This window comes from Aulonocara sp. 'chitande type north' Nkhata Bay, linkage group LG5 (genome assembly GCF_057382095.1).
Source record: "Aulonocara sp. 'chitande type north' Nkhata Bay isolate Kocher_YH1m ecotype deep benthic linkage group LG5, A_spYH_male_GT1.1, whole genome shotgun sequence".
Lineage (NCBI taxonomy): Eukaryota > Metazoa > Chordata > Actinopteri > Cichliformes > Cichlidae > Aulonocara > Aulonocara sp. 'chitande type north' Nkhata Bay.
In genome coordinates, this window is record NC_141348.1 from 26,596,962 (window position 1) to 26,614,436 (window position 17,475).

Here is a 17,475-nt window from a genome sequence, read left to right on the forward strand (position 1 = left end):
TGCTGGCACAAATAAAACTATTATATCTATTTATGTTTAATTACCTTGCTTTTCCAGAGTATTGTTTTTCTCCCTGAACACTGATGTTTTTCTCCCTTACATAAATAATGTTTGGGGGGCATTCAACCTAGATAAGACAACATTTGTGGATTCCCTAAAAGCCAAGGTAATTGTGATTCGTTTCCACAGTGGTTTGAACAAATTAATTGGAAAAGGGTTCAGTATGTAAGTCCTCATTGATGACTAAGATTAAATTATTTGAAAACCACAAATATACAGCTGACCAATCACGGGTGGTTTGGTCCAGCCCTGAAGAAAAGAAGCAGGATAATAATCAGAACAAACCCAGAGCAAACAAGTGCATCAATAGACATGACTCAACCCTCTTTGGAGCCTGTCCCTCTTAGACCACTGTGTGTTTTATTATTATTATTACACTGTATCTCTTTACAGGGCTTCAACAAAAAATACTCAAGGTTAAAAACAACCAAACAAGACCATCATAGATTTCAATATTAGTGCTGTTTTTCCAGTGCAGAAAAGTAAGGCACGGTCTCTACATAGAAACTGAAAGTGAACAACATTTAGAGTAAATGAAAGTGATTCATAGTATTAAAGCTGTACAGAGGCTTAACATTCATCCCAGAGCATGAAACATGAATTTATTTTCAGTTATCCAGCCTTTTGGAGCACGACCTAAGTCGTCCTCATACTTAGCCATTTTCTGTGTAAAGCATGATCATGACAGATGAAATAACCTTTAGGATTGAGAAAAGCAGGTGGTGAGTTGAACTCAGCCCCACTCAGCTTTCTGGCCAGTGTAGTACTATTGACAGCCATGATGGAGTGGTAGCTCTGAATGTTCAATACTCTGACCAATAGTCAGCTACAAACAAGTGTGCGATGAGCATTATGGGGACTGGGTGTCAGGATCTATTAGAAGAAAGTCAATCTGCTGATATTTAAACAAATAAACAAACAAAAAACCGTGGGAAGCTCTGTGAAATGTAAGTAAAAACTGAATGCAAATCTCGTGAAACAATATTTTATTCACAGCAAAACATAGAAAACACATCAAATGTTTAGAGAAATATTTTCCCATTCTCGTCTGCTCAACAGCCCTGGGTCTTCTTTGTAGTAGTTTTCACTTCAAGATGCCTCAAATGTTTTCAGCTGCTGAAAGATCTGAACTGCTGTTCACCATCTGGACATTTGTCTTCAAAGGCCATGCTGTTTGACAGATGCAGTATGTGGTTCAGTGTTGTTTTGCTGAAAGGTCCTCCCTGAAAAAGACTTATAGATGAGATCATACATTGCTCTAAATCCTGTATATGCCATTCAGCATTGATGGTGCCTTTCCAAATGTGCAAGCTGTCAATTCCATAGGCATCAGTGCATCCACAAACCATCAGAGATGCAGACTTTTAACGTGAGCATTAGATCGTCCCTCTTCTCTTTAGTCACATTTGCCAAAATAATTTGACATTTCAATTAGCCTGACCACAGAACAGGTTTCCACTGTTCCTCAGTGAATTTTAATAAATATGCTTTGGTGTAGTGAAGACATCGGTGTTCCTCTTCTTTGCGTGATAGAGCTTTAACACAGTGAACTGTGTTCGCAGACAATAATTTAACAAAGTGTTCCTGAGCCCATGCAGTGATTTCCATTACAAAATCACGCCTGTTTTTAATGCAGTGCTGCCTGAGGACTCAAAGATCACAGGCATCCAATACTCATTTTCAATTATTTCTCTGGCTCACACAATTTTCTCCAGATTCTCAAAAACATCTAATGATATTTAGTATTGCAGATTATTAGATATCCAAAGTCTTCACAATTTTACATTTGGGAACATTCAGCACAAAATCCATAACACATATCCAAATGTTACGACCCACAAAAGTTAACACTGATGCAGAATAGATACAATAAATGCATCACGCAATATCAGCTGTTCACTTGGATCAGCTGTTCACTGCAAAATAAACATGTTTTTTATTGTGATCAATGTCTGTGAAGGTTCTCAGTCATCCAGGTCATCGTAGTCTAAGGAACTTGTAAAGAAAAGCATCTGGACTTCTTTAAGTAGCTTGAAGACGTTTCATCTCTCATCCGAGAAGCTTCTTCAGTTTTAGGGTCAAATGGTGGAGAGTCCCAGATTTAAGCTCTGTGGGAATAACCCACTAGCACTGGAAAAAATGGCCCTCCAAAAACAAGAAAAAAAAACTTAATACAAGTTATTTTTTGCTTGAAATAAGTGAAAAAATCTGCCAATGGAACAAGTGAAAATTCTCTTGACAAGATTTCTTGAAATAAGACAGTGAATCAAGCCTTACGAGATCTTGAAATTAGCTGGAAAAACTCATTCTTAGCTATATTTTACTAGTGTTGTGAAGTTTTTGTGTCTCATAATAAGTTTGTGGTGCTCAAAAGTAGTATTTTCGCCTCAAAAAAAGCATTTTTTCTATAAACCTCCCAACATCATCCTCATTGTTTTCAGTGTATATAACTTGTTTTCAGTTCTAAAAACGTGACACCCATCTAGATTTAAGTCCAACACCTTACTTGAAATAAGATTAGAAATTGGCATTTCGAGACAAAATGTACTAAAGTTAGCATTCTTTTACTAGTATTAGGCAATCTTTTTTGTAATAATTCTCTATTTCTAGTGCATTTACCCCATATTCAAGACTTTTACCTACTGCTTATAAGACAAAAAAAAAAAAAAAAAGAGAACTATAGACTTCAAAAGCAACAACTTTATTGATAAAACCCCATAAACAGAGGGGACTACATAAAAGAAAGCCATTTTGCAGTGACTTTTTCCCCTGCCCAATCTAACACTAAACACACCTGTAACATATGTGCATTGCACAGGCAAAGTACAGACAAACACTGCTAGGCTAAAACTCCTCAACCTGTAACGTTTATTATTACAAAGTGCTTTTAACATGAACATTTGACCACATTCTTCAAACAATACCATAACATTATCATTAAGGATGCACAGTATTTGATTTTTCAGCTATATCTAATATTTTACAGTTGTACTAGCCAATACACAATAAAGCAATTCTTACTTTTATACCAAACTAGTCAGTCTCAGCTTAGTCAATTTACTCTTTCACAGTAGAGCCTATTTTCTGAATAGTCCTCTGTCTAAACTCATTAAAAAAAAATTAAAAATCTTAAAATTAACTAAAAGCGAGGCTGTCTGCACTGCACAAACCAAACACAAAATGCCGGCATGTTAGCCAATATTATTGTGCACCCTTAATTATAACACTGGGCTAACCTGACCAAATTACAAACAAAAATCAATCACAACCAACATGGACTGTAGTAGCCGTGGAAGGAGAGAGGAAGTGCTTTCCTATAGTCCATCTGACCATATTGGCTTTACTGGCCAATAAAAGCAGTCCACTCAGCCATGCTCTTCTTGTAAGATGATGTGAGATCTCTCTCATGGATTTTGTCCAAGAGAACCTCCGTCTGTATGACGGAAAGCAGAGTGGCTACACACTTTGGGTATGTAAGGTGAAGGGTGTAATAGTAGGCCATAAGGTATAAAGCACCCTCGGTAACCAAGTCTTTTGGAAACGTGGTTATTGACACATCTCCTACCGCTAGGATGCAGTTGGATGGACTCACAATCAGGACTTGGCAGGAGAGAGGACGTTTCATCAGATAGGTATTAGGGTCTTCTTGGTCCTTTAACACATAACACGGACATACTTTTGTAAGGATGATGCACTTTTGTTTCAAACACATAACTAAAGCTAAATTACAACAAAAGTTGAGGTTCTGAGAAAACACATCTGAAATTGCTACTTTTAATTATTCTCGATGGAATTACTGTTCACATCTGTCCAGCCTTCCTGAAAAACAGAAAATCAAGGCTACATTTAATTAGGTGTCATTGAGGTGATAAAAATGTGCTACCACGTAATGCATCCATGTTTGTATTTACTGGTCACAGAGATCTAACCTGTGAGAACCCTCATTCCAAAAATGTGTTTTAGGTGCCTTTTGAAGGCTTAGAACATATAATATGTGAATATAAAATACTTTGGCACTCATCAGAAGAAGCATTTTTTAATACCGTTGTCCCAAAAAGAACAAAAACAACTACTACATTTTACACAACTCACCTCAAGGACATGCACCAGAGCCTCACTCGCATCACGTGCCCTCTTTGGAGGAGCAGAGGTGGATGGGAACAGTGATGGCAGCACATGTAGGATCTCAAGAGCCTGTTCAGCTATACAGAAGAAAGAATCATCATCTCATTACCACACTTAAACAAAATCCTCAAGATCAAAAAAAACAAAACAACAACAACAAATATTTGGCCAGTGACAACCATCGTGGATTGAAAAGGTGAACAACAAGACACTAGCACATGAAAGTTAAAGCTGTAATCCATAGTTTAAACTTGTCACAGTAACCTAAAAAATGCTAAATGGTGTAGATAATTGTTGTATACTGTGTTTACAGTAGGCTAATATGACTTATGCTTGAATGCTAACTACACCTACATTGACTTACATTGCATTAATGTTAGTCTGTAAAACTTAATGCTGAGGAGGGGAGGGGGAACAAAAAGGGATTTATCTTACATTGTATGTTGTGTAGTGAGCCTACACAACAACCTTTTCCTAAACCGGCCTGTTGGTTTGTATTTTTAGCCTTTTGTAGCGTTGAGTCTGTTTTCCCTGCGCGTAACTAGTAAAGGTGCGGCTTTCAGCTCCTTCAAGAAGGAGAGGGGGGTGGGGGATTAGGCCTTTAAATTTTCAAATTCTCCTCCTCCTGTCCTCAGTGACATTACTTTAAGCATGTTAAAGCAGTAGTCCGTAAAGATCCAAACTATACTCTGATGACCAATAACACCAAAACATCATTGCTTACCTTTATCCATTCCCATTGGGGGCTTCAGCGTCTTTTTCCATACACCAAAAAACTGCACCTTCTGGCAGAAATCTTGCCATCTTCCCTTCAGTTCATTGATGAAGTTGGCATTTTCTTTATCCAAAATGCGATGAAGCTCCTCCATCACCTATAAAATATTCAGCATACCAATACAAACATGTAAATGCATCACTGAGGAGCAAGAAGTTGGTATGATAAACATTGTTTGGCTTGAATCACATGGATTCAACAATGACTTACATGTCCAATGTCCTTGAAGCAAGGATATGCTTCTAGAACCTTTTTGTGTCTGTCCTCCTCGCGAATAGTATTTGAATCAATGAATGCTCTTCTGGCTGAAAATTCCAAATCCAGGAGCTGAGAGACATCCTGCTGGTTTGGGTTTTTTCTTTTAAACAAAGTTTGTAGGGTCTTGTAGTGTTTGGCCAAGGTTGCTGGACAGTGGGTGTCTGGACTGTTGATATCTGCAGGCTTGTTTGCTGCAAGACACAAAATTACATAAACAATGTCTCTCACTTTAAAAAAAAAATCTGTCATTAATTATGTCATTAAAATGACAAGTGTCTATAGACTATACTTTAATGGAGTTAAATCTTAAAAAAAAAAAAAAATACAGCTCTGAACTTAACTATTAAATACTTATTCATTTTTCAAAATATTTACCATGTAAATGCCAATTTACATATGGTCATGCAATCATATACAATTATATGTAGGCACACAAGTGCACCCCTATAAAGATGTGCCCACACACACACACAGCGGCAGTTGGATGGACTCACTATTAGGACTTGGCAGGGTAGAGGGTTCTTCTTCAAGTAGGTTTTGTGCTTTCCTTTTTCCTTAAAGACATAGCAAAGAGATATTTTGTGTCAGGGTAATACACTTTAAAAATTAGTTTGGAACCTAAATTAAAAAACAGTTAAAAAGAGAAAAGCCTCTAGTGAGGCACATTGTTTTTTAAAAACATTACTTTACAGGATATACTGAGTGGTTAGAGACAGTGATGTTGCACAGACTTATACTATAAACACACCACAGTACCAAACTCTTTAAAAGGACTCCCTAATGATCCTCTACCTAATCACAACAGAGGAACCGCCTCTGAGTGTGTTGCTGGGTCTGAAGTATACTGGGATGTCGTGTTTGAGAAAACGCTCCTGAGTTACACCGGCCACATAGGGGATGACGACGAAGAAGCTTCTAGGATGAGAAGTGAAACGTCTTCAAGCCACTTAAAGAAGTCCAGACGCTTTTCTTGCCAAGCTCCTTAGACTATTATCTTCAGGTAAAGAGCTGTGCCAGACATGCAACACAACATCTTATTTTGTTATCTGTTTTCAGTTGCACACATGATATTTGCTGTTTGCTCAATTACCTCTGGCACCTCTCATTTTTCTTTATATTACAGTACTTTGCAAAAGTCTTGTGCCAACCATTTCTTTACATTTTGCTAGAAAAATGGGAAATAGGTAGAAATACAGTATATGAGGCAAAAATATAGCTTGTACACTTTCAATACAGAAATTTGGTATGCCCACTTTCATTCTTCAACACAGCCTGAACTCTCTTAGGCAAGCTGTCTGGAATTTTCTTTAAGTAGTCTTCAGGAACATTTTTCCAGGCTTCTTGAAGGACATTCAAAGCTCTTCTTTGGGTGCCGTTTCTTTCATTCTCTATCAAGATGATCCCACACTGCTTTAATAATACTGAGGTCTGGGCTCTGGGGAGGCTGATCCATCTTTTTTTTTTTATCCTTGTATGCTTTTACTGCACTGGCAGTGACTTTGGGATCAATGAAGCCACTGCCAACAGAACATTTTACAGATGGTATTGCATAGTGGATTAAAATCTTACTGCACATTTCTGCATTCATAATTCGGACAAAATCCCCAGCACCACTGGCTGAAATGCAGCACCAAATCGTGCCAGTGCCTCCACCGTGATTTCAGACGGCAGTAGTCTCTCCCTGTTGTACCTCTTGACCTGTTGCCACTGATTTTCAGTCCACTTCTAGTTTAATTTGGCATACCCGAGCCTTTCTCATTGTTTCCCTCCCTTAACAATGGCTTCTTGAAAGTCATCCTCTCACTGAGACCATTTATTACTATTTTATATTCTTTTTCTGACGAGACTTTTGGCAAACAGTAGATGGATCAGCTGGAAGTAAAGATGTATCTCTTATTTCCCGCGTCAGGTCTTTAGTCAAGGAGCTGGATGGGGGTTTTTTTTCCCACCTTACTCTACAGGAAGGGTTTATTATTTATACAGATCTCTCAAAACAGTACACAGAAGGCTTGGTCTGTGTTGGGAAGGGAAAAGGTGGCTTTTAGCTGGAGTTAAAAAACTGCTGTGATCAAGTGTACTTTTTTCATATTAATTCTTTTACATGTTTGACTGATCAAACTTGTGTTCTGCCATCTTGCTTTTGCATTCACTTTCACTCTCTCTGGTCTCTCTATAAATACAGGAGGGGCCGACAGTTTTGAAAGAGACGACTCACATGAATGCGTTACTGAACCAGCCACCAAAACATAAAACAGAGAACAGTGCTTGTTTGTGAAGCTAGTATCTTCCCACTGAGACAGAAAACAGGTCAGTTTGAGACTGACTGTCCATGAGATGCATATTGTATAACAGGCTACCCAACAACACTGTGTCCTAAAATACCCAGTGCTGAGCTGTAAGGTGTCCAAGTGTGTGCATGTGTAGGTGTAGGTGTGTTGCGAAAACGCAAGCGTGTGTGCGTGCGATAAATATGTGTGTGCTGAGTGGATAAAGAATGAGTGAGTCACCAGAATATGATTAATACAGTTTCTTTGCTTCACATTTATTGCCTCTGATTTAACCAACGAACTGCTTCAACTGTTTCAATTCACTGATTGATGAATCGATTGAGCTGTGCCACCTATGATTATAAGGAGGCGCTTCTTTTGATACAGGTGCTCCAAATAGGAAAGATTAAATCCTGATTAAACGATCTACTGAATCACATCTGTCGCCAAGATAATCAGTAGCTTTCAGCGATGAAGTAGCTGGTTGCTGAGACTGGCATTTCAGCTCAGCCACAGGTTAAAGTATGTGAACACTCATAATCTAATAAACCGGGGTGCTGAGCTCAGCTAGAGTTGAATAGTGCTGGTGTTTTATATGCTATTTTTGTTTTGATTTAATCTGTCAGTTTGGACTACAAACAGACGCTACATATTCCTAAACTAAAATGAAGCAAAAATCAGTGATAATCTAAAATGGGATGTGGTCATTTATTTTTGCACTGATGACAGATCACAAATATCGGTTCCAAGACTTGCACTTCCTTAGGTGGGTCGTTGGTTTATTTTTACAATATAACTATGGTTCTAAAGACAGCAAACAGAGGAAGGATCTCCACCTCTGTTTATGCTCAACTAGCAGGGCTAGAGGCAGAAGTTATAAGCAGAGAAAGATGGTGGGTGACATTACTATCCGGTTGTTCAGTGATGACGCGACGAATCCTACTTCCGGGTCTAAAGTAGTCTGCGTTTAATATGGCTTTTGTGTTGTTAACATGTTTAATGTTATGTATTTTCTTCTATTTGATCTCAAAAAGCTCCTAAAACAGTCAGTAATCCCTGTTGACCTCCCTCGGCTTTTATTACCACTAATCATTTATTTAAGCTCAGTTTTTAAAACCTTAGGATGTAACTACAGCCCAGCCCATGCAACAGTATATGAATGACTAACCTCGTATTGTGGATGGATTATCTCAGTTGTTCTCCTGGCTGAAGTTTGGTCCTTTTACAGCATCCTGCCATGCGATTACATTTGTTTCTGACCACCGAGAACACTCACGTTAACTTTTATCGAGTGGAAAAAAAGTTAGCTTGTTTATATTATGCTAACATAGCTGTGTCGCTAGCGGTCACGTAGCACATCATTATACCAGCTAGCCCAACTTCAGTAACCCTACAAGCGTCACTGCTGTTTAGTTTTCTGTCTTCATTTATGCTGGAAGTGATAACAGAGCTGTACGTTTTAATTTGTTTCCAAAACCCCGCAGTCAGGACATGCTATATTGTATTTAGATAGAAGCTAGCGAGCTAACTCCCTGCTAACTTCTAACTCCGTTAAATGTCATAAATTCCGTTTTCATGGATGCCTGGATGTTAAACTCAATTGTTACACCTGGTAGAGCAGAACGCTGATCATTTTATTAAAGATGAAAGACTTTAGACAGTTTTTCAACTCTCAGTAATGCCACAGTGATCGTTTGATATATGGACCTGCAGCGGAGTTTAGACCCAGACACGGCCAGTGACGTCAGACTGAACAACCGGATAGTGATCCCAGTCTAGCTCCATTACATTCAATAGTGACTTGTGTTTGTGCTTCTGAGTCACTTTGTCTTTCATTCAGGTTTAAGTTAGTTTAAGGATCAATGTGTGGTTTTCACATTCAGGTATGTTTACTGCGATTTTTTTTTTAACATATTTAATATAGTTTTTTATGCTTTGCATTAAAATTTCATTCCTCATACACTTGCTGTATACTGAATGAAGGAAAAAGTCTGCCTTTACCCTCTAACCTTAATTACTGCATAACCATGACAAAGACACTCTAACCTGAAGTGCTTTTTTAAACCAGGTGTTGTCAATGTTTTGATGACTGAGTGACAATTTAGGAAGCTAGTATCCAGGTGAGAGTGGGGAAAGAAAAAGTAAACATTTACTTTTTGAACGTTAAGCTTCCAGAGAAGCACAATTGAACCTTTAGAGTGGCGGTCACATTCCTAACCTGGCAGCGAGGTGTCACATTGTGCTTTTTAACACCATAGTAATAAGCTGGCTGTAGTGGCCCATCTTTCCCATCATGCCTGAAATGGACTGAGTGGACTGTACTCCACTGTAATCTGTTTCAGGTTTCTGTTAAGTTAAAGTTACTTTTAATTAAAGGACGTTGAGCCAGTTTTTTTCCACCCATCTTAGCATTGCACATATCCTTAAGATACTTGAATTACTGCCTGTGTAACAGCGTTGCAACGATTCAAAAATCTTAGAAACGAATATAATAATTTTCAAATTTTATAGATTCAGTGAACGAACAATTAGGTGAAGTTATTACAATTAACATCTGTAGCAGCAGCGCTTTACTGTGTGTGTATTTTAAAAATGGTATACATAAAAATGCAGTTATTTTCATTCTCACAGTATTTTCCTGTATACTTACAGTTATGTGATAGTAGAGAGCCGAGCCAAAGTGAGTCACGGGACTAACCAAGGACAGATATTCGTAATTCATGTAGAGTACATTGGTATGTTTACATATACAGATAAATGACAAATATTCGAAGGTTAAGCTTCTCAAATGTGATGAATTGCAATTTGTATCATAAAAGATAAGTAAATTCAGTAAAATACTGTCACCTGTGTAAATCTATGAATGCCACTGCTTTTATTTTCACTGATAAAATAATTAAGCTAAAAACAAACTGGTTAATAATAATGTAATAGCACAGATATAAGCTCAATGAAGTCTTATCTCTGTGGCTGTCCAAATAGAGCCAGAAGTAGCCGAATTTACCTGAAATAGGAAGATAAAGCACTCCTTGTAGGGAGAGCTCAGATAACCTTTAAGCTGGCAAAAATAAATTGGTGTTGAGTCTCAACTGAGTTTCCAATAATGAGATACCCCGTTTGATACCCTGACATTGCCAAGAAGCTACGATATAAGGCTCAATGAGCATGTATCCAGTGCTGAAAGTTGATATATTGTGCAGCGATGCAGTGCGTGCTTTGGTAGTTAGAGAATAGAGCCAGTGACCAGAAACAGAAATACTGCCTTCAGTTTACTAATATTGATTTTCTGGCTGCTGTGCTTTGAATTAGTTTGAGATCAAAAGCACTTAAGACAGCTATATTGGCAGGGATAGTAACATGTCTTTTCTAGGTCACATAAATGTGGTGGTTCAAAAAGAAGACGACTCAAAGTCCACGACTTTATTAACAGTATTGAAGTAAACAGAGGGTGAAGGTTTCAGAAACCAGAGAGCAATTAAACTACCAAAGGCAAAGATCCAGAAAAAATGAAAAACCAAACAAGAAAACATAATAGGAAAAATTAGATAAGGAATGGTCAGGAGTTTATATATTCAAGGGAACAACTGGATGACTGAATTCAAGTGATGCATAAAAGAGAGCAAATAAACATAGAAGAGAAATTTCAAAATACAACAGGAAATGACTTAAAGAACCCACTAAATATCCAGAACTGATCACAGGTATATTTCTAAGAATATAGTTTAAAAAACTGATATTTGGATAGTGATCATGTGTTCCCTTAATGTTCAAAAACATGAACATTAAGGGAAATAATAAATATAATGTGATTTATTATCAGATTACATAAGGATAATGCAGAATGAGAGCTTTCTTTTCCACATCTCCTCACTGTTTATCTTGACTTTGTTCTGTTTGATTTCCATGAAGGTTTTCATTGTTGCAGGATTTTATGGCATAGATAGTACACTTACTGGCATTTGCATCTCTCTGATGCCCTGGCCGACTGATTAATGCAGACTGATGTCTGTTGATTCCATTTGCCAGAAGCAAATGGATGCACAAAGTCAAAAATTTATGTCCAAAGTCAAAGAAACAATATGAGTGATGGGCAAAGAACATAAATTTAAACAAAATTAAAGGGTAATATATGCTACTCTACATTTAAAAATATGTGTTTTTCATTACATTATTGGCAAAAATATAGAATGCAAGGCTCCTAGGAAGCAATCACAAGCTACATGCTAACTTTCTAATATAGACAGACAGACAGACAGACAGACAGATAGATAGATAGATAGATAGATAGATAGATAGATAGATAGATAGATAGATAGATAGATAATGACCTCCCTCTATCTCACTTCCCTTCTCCTGTCATCCCAGTGCTATTTCATGCTCTAATTCCTTGTGACATGTGGTCTTCATTCAAATCTGTGCAGTTTCATTCATCACTCCCCGTTAACCAATAGGAAAGCTCGATGTTAGCAATGTCTGCCCACCTCTCTCCTCTGTCTCTCCCAGAGCAAATGCATACACTCTGCTGCCGTCGACTCCTTTCTCATTCGTGTATTTTGCCTTTCATTTTCATACACTGGTCTGTGCCCTTCAACCACAGTGAATGAAGACAGCGCTGCAGAGTGAACATGGTGTCAGGAGCCGTATGAGGAGAAAGATGAATAGATGGAGAGAGCAACAAGGACAGTATGTACAGAGAATAAGCAAAGCTGAAAGAACCACTTAGTGAGTCGTTGTCAATGGCAGTTTGAAAGGGACAGACTTTAGTGTAATGTACCGGCGATGTTCTCTGGTGGAGGACGGAGTTTTGTGGCAAACTAACACATATCTTTTTTAATGTGAAAGAGGACTTTCATAACAGTGTGCAGTGTTTTGGAAACTGAGGCTTCACATAAATGCACACCACAACTTCATCACATTTCTCTTACTGAGCGGCTCCACTTGAGCAATCAGTTGTCTCATTGTGCTGCTTAAGATATCCTTTCTATAGAAACTGAAAATACTGAGAAATACAGGATATTAGTATTTTTTTTGCTAAAGTTTTGAGCCACGCTTCATGTCTTTGTATTTCACTTTCACAAAACCAGACTGTCTTGTAATAATTTAAAGTGGTTATGGGTAATATTTCTCCGGCCTTTGTGAAGTTCTTTCAACTGGCTGCTTTTTCAACTTTTTTCAGTCCAGCATGCCACGTCTGCCATATTCAACCTAATCACAGGAGTGTCATGTCATTAAAATGCTGCAGTACAGAAAAAGTGACAGATTTACTATCACACGCTCAACTGTACAAGCTCTTTTCCAAACAGTCAGGGCAAAAACTGAGATCATAGAAAAGCCAGTTTTTGAGTGAGGAAAAATGTAATAATTATTAGAAAAACATTATATAAATATATATATTTGCTATGAACAACATCAAATATAGTTATAGTCAATTATAGTTAGGCATGCTCAAAATTCTTATGTAATACATCTAATTTTGAATTTCAGAGTACATTTTCTGAGATACTTACAGGATATTACGCCACATTGTACAATATTGTGCAAAAGTCATGAACCACCCCTCATTTCTTTGTAGTTTGCTTCAAGGATTCTGAGTTTCTTGTCATTTTTAAAAGTGATTTTTTGAAAATCTTTCAGAGTTTTTATTTGCACACCGGCTGCTTTTTCACTCGTTTTTATTTAACTTCTCGCACCTGATCATTTTCAGAAAAAGGGACTCATATTTATGTGCTGCAAATTCTCATTTCAAACCAAAATAAAGCACACATTACATTTTCACAATCAGCAGGTTTTTGTCTGTTTATTATATTCATTTGCACAGATGTATGTGAAAACTAATGGATCATGCACTCTATTATCCTACATATAATACCTCCAAAATCCAGAGATATAATGAGCCGCCTCTTTCATGTGTTGAGCTGAAGTGAGCCTTTGGAGGATTAACTTTGTGCTGCTTGGATAAATGATTTCCTCTTACAGATGAAAAGGAAATGAAAGTGGGTGGGGAGGAAAAAAAAAGACAGAACGGAAGAGTAAGAGCAGTTCAGAGGCAAAACGGAGAAAGAGTAAAGGGGTGAAAGCAAGATTAAATAAAAAGAACAGGACAGTGGACGAGAAGGAGGGGAAGGACATTCAGCAAAAATGAATGCAAGTAAAGAAGGAAGGATGTTATATTTAAAAAGCAAAATACAGTCAATCAGCGATCAGATTTTATTCATGCAGCAACATCACTGTGTGGAAATATCACAGTGTTGTGGGAAGTTTGCCGAATCTCTTGACAGATTTTCAAGTACCTGCTTTTCTTCTCTACCCCTCCAGGTTTAACATTTGTAGTTTCTAGTGAAGTTACTGAGAAAAATCGATTATACATTCATCGAATGCTATAACACAAATATCTGAAAATATGACTTTTCCAAATATTTAAATGAAGACAGGATTTGCTTGTATTGCAGGCTTTTTTTAATGATTTGCACATTGATATTAGCACATAGCTTAAATTTGCCCTATTCCCATAAAACCTCAGTCATGCAGGCCTAGAGACCAGTTATTGACCCTTTATGAGAAATTAGAAATATATTACATATAATCATTGTACTACAAGTACTCTACCCAGATCATGCTAAATGCTAAACTTTCTGTTATGACAACATATTTCTCATAACAGCATTTTAAATCAAGATATCCCATATAAATGGATCATGACTTGATTGGAAGAAGCAAAAGTAATAGATTTTCATCTGATTTTTTCAATATCAGGAAACCAATATAGCACCATGTGTAATAAACATAAACAATTATAGTAGTGCATATGTGGAGATTTTTTGCTCATAAGGGGAAAACACTTCCAATTAGACCCTCAGATAAGATCTAATGTCTCTGATTGGGTTAGACGGCAAGCAAGAGCTTCATATCCTGTAACTGTAACCAAATTGGTGTGACTGTTTTGTGGTTGTTGCTGTTGTCTGCGTATTTGTAGGTGTCTTTATAAAGAAGACACATATTTTTCAGCAGTTAAACAAATATATACATAGAAAAATTCCAGTATGAACCGCACAGTTCTCATTCCAAGCTGATAAAATAATGCTGACTGTCAAAGCTGCTTTATGTCTCAGTTTCATACAAGGTGTCCTTTATGGCTTTACTGAGATGAAGCCGTCTCTCTGAACACCTCGTTTTTTAACTAAGATTATTGTGGTATAATTTACCCAAGCATTAATAAATGAGTGGTTATTAGTGCCTAGTGCCAGGTGAAAGAAAAAGCAAAATGCCAGTGAAAAAGCAGCTGAACAGTAGGCTGGAAAAAAGCTAAACCAAGTGCAAAACAAATGGCTAAAAGGGAGACAAATCATGGCTGCTGCCATCCCTACAGCCTCTTTAAGCAAACTTTTTAGCTCCCTATAATCAGGCTAAAATCTCTCAGCTGCCAAAATTACTGTAACCAGTGTGTCAAGACACCTTGCTGTACATAACGGTGAGACACAGGAAGCATCTGTGCTTTTCAGTTCTAAGTAAGAGTAGAAACATGCTAGTACCAGTCCATTTAATTTGTGCCATGTAAGTAGCCCTGGTTTTACTTACATGGCACAAAGCTGGGCAGCCAACTGCTCACAGACATGGAGCTGCACATACAGACAAAAAATACTTTAGGGAAGGTTTTTCCTGCAGGGGACACACGAATCACTTTCGAGAGATTTTCTTTTCTTCCAGATGTTACCGTTTGTCGGGGGAATCTTCTCATTTATTCCCTTATTATGATCATTTTGAGTTTCACTGTAGCAACTGCGAGAATATAATCTCATTATTACAGAGAAAAACATTCACAGAAATGTGTTCATTTCACAGTATGAACTCACCACGGCACATAACGTGTTCAAGATAACAGAGGAAATGGAAACCAGTACGCACGCCACCACGATCAGATCAAGAAGAATGTATGAAAGAACACATGTAACCAAATCTGTAATTGACTGAACAGATCTGAGTGCTGCAGAGTGGAGTGTGGGGATTTGTATGATCAAATGGGGGGGGGTCTAAATATAGGATACTGCTGCATGATTTCCTCCGCTAGGCCTGGGATTCACCCAGCTGAGAAAGAAAGAGGACAGGAAAGGAAAGGAAAGCTAGGGCCACACATTACAAGACAGATACAAGGAGAGATGTAAGCTTAGTCACATGGCTCTGCATCCATCCCCATCCATTACAACACAGTGGAGTGCCAGCAGCACAGTAATCTCTGAGGATCTGTCTATTAATGCTGGCCAGTGAACAATCTGTCTATGGTCTCACCATGCTATGAGTTGTAGTAATCAGCATCTTCGGCAGGTCTGTCAGAATGAAATCTCATATAATCCTGGCCAGGCTTAATTCCGACTTTTGGCAACTGAGGATGATTTTCTGCCAAACAAACATGTCTTTAAGTGTTTTTTCACAATACTGTTGTCCACTGTTTTCTGATATATGTCTCGTTTTTGGGGCTTTTCCCCCCCATTTTTGGTTTTTCCCTATTAATAGTTAGTAAGTAACTCATGTGTGTTTCATCTTTAATGATAGAAACCCTATTTTTGTAGTGGGGTTTGCAATGCAGTTTCATAAGAAATTCAAGCTCTGGTGCAACCAGGTGCCACTCAACTGTGATCAAAATGCAAATTTTCACAGATCAATACATGTTGTGTAATTCATGATCCAGTTGAAAGCAGCAGAAATTTTGAAGATTCAACAGCACAGAGTTACACGTATTAACACAATTCGTTTATGTAATACACCAAATTTAAAAAAAAAAAAAAAGTCTTATTCAGCAGCTGGTGATAATAGACTCATCAACCAGGTCAAGGTTTTGTATGGGCTTTTTATGTGGGAGACAGAAAGCGGCAGAATAAAAGAGTTTATTCATTTTTTCTTCATATTATGTGCCTGTGGAACTTTTTTTTAAATTGATGCTGATAATGTATTTTAGAGTTGTTTTAATCTAGCGTAACAGAAACCCAGCCTTTTTAAGTTTGTGAAGCTTTAGAATTGAACAATTAAGGCCTTTAACTTACTGGTTGTCTTTTTTTCATTGTAACCTTCATTTTAAGATTTTATATATCAGAGGTGTGGACTCGAGTCACATGACTTGGACTCGAGTCAGACTCGAGTCATTAATTTTATGACTTTAGACTTGACTTGAAAAAATGTTCTAAGACTTGTGACTTGACTTGGACTTTTACACCAATGACTTGGGACTTGAATTGGACTTGAACCGGTTTACTTGAAAAGACTTGATATTTTACCCCAAATATAAAATTTAACATGCATATTATATAGAGATTGAAAATGTGACGTCATTCACGGGTAGAACCGCAAAGGATTCTGGGAACTCGTGGCAAGCGGTACTAGCGCACGCAGGCTTTCAATTAAAATCAGTTATACAGCGATAAAAAGAAACACAAAAATGTCAAGAAGCTGTTGTATTATTAACTGCAATAGCCGGTCGCATGACAGCCACGGGAAGCCGACGGGTAAAGAGATCGGTTGTTATCGGATTACGTCGTTGAAGAGAAATTGTTCGAGCCATGTTTCCGAAGTAACAAAGACGCGACGGATGGCCTGGATTGCAGCCATTCAAAGATCAAATATAACGTCCCAGAACACTCCAGCTCACATGTTAGTCTGCTCCAAGCATTTACACGAAGGTCAGTGTTTTTTAGTAGTTAATACGTCATTTTCATAACATAATTGGTGATATAGGTTACAAGCAAGAACAGAAATTGTCGCGCTATGCTCCTTTGTTTATTGTGCATAAATAGTGAATTGTCCTGACACAATATTGCGTTTCGCTTCTGTTATTATGGTACATTGACAAAAACATATACTTTTATTCAAAGGATAAAACAGTTTTTTTGTATCACTAATTGCCCAGTACGATTACAGCATACAATATTGTTGTCACTGCTACATTTCTGTGATGGGTACCAGAAATTATTTCCACTACTAATTAATTACCGTTGAGCTCAA

At 37.6% G+C, this 17,475-nt stretch overlaps 1 protein-coding gene across 2 annotated transcripts; it reads right to left on the reverse strand.

Annotated features, from left to right (window-relative positions):
- Positions 1-1,038: 1,038 nt before the first annotated feature.
- On the reverse strand, positions 1,039-5,957 carry LOC147330793 (uncharacterized). Of its 2 annotated transcripts, XM_086292602.1 has the most exons (5): positions 5,713-5,957; positions 5,171-5,409; positions 4,910-5,057; positions 4,153-4,262; positions 1,039-3,712 (listed from the first exon to the last, which is right to left on the reverse strand). In XM_086292602.1, exons 3-5 carry the CDS (start codon positions 5,052-5,054, stop codon positions 3,401-3,403), a joined length of 567 nt encoding a protein of 188 aa, XP_086148728.1. In that variant the 5' UTR covers positions 5,055-5,057; positions 5,171-5,409; positions 5,713-5,957; the 3' UTR covers positions 1,039-3,400. The 2 variants fall into 2 exon arrangements, with proteins under 2 accessions (XP_086148728.1, XP_086148727.1); XM_086292601.1 differs by lacking the exon at positions 5,713-5,957 and having other exon boundaries at positions 5,171-5,674.
- Positions 5,958-17,475: the final 11,518 nt, after the last annotated feature.

Bases quoted from the DNA above. Each gene is read 5' to 3' on its own strand.
- LOC147330793 (XM_086292601.1), bottom strand. From the start codon at position 5,467: ATGACAGATTTTTTTTTTAAAGTGAGAGACATTGTTTATGTAATTTTG. The intron at 5,058-5,170 runs GTAAGTCATTGT...AATATTTTATAG, and splicing joins GCTTCAAGGACATTGGACAT to GTGATGGAGGAGCTTCATCG. The intron at 3,713-4,152 runs GTGAGTTGTGTA...TATGTGTTAAAG, and splicing joins CTCTGGTGCATGTCCTTGAG to GACCAAGAAGACCCTAATAC.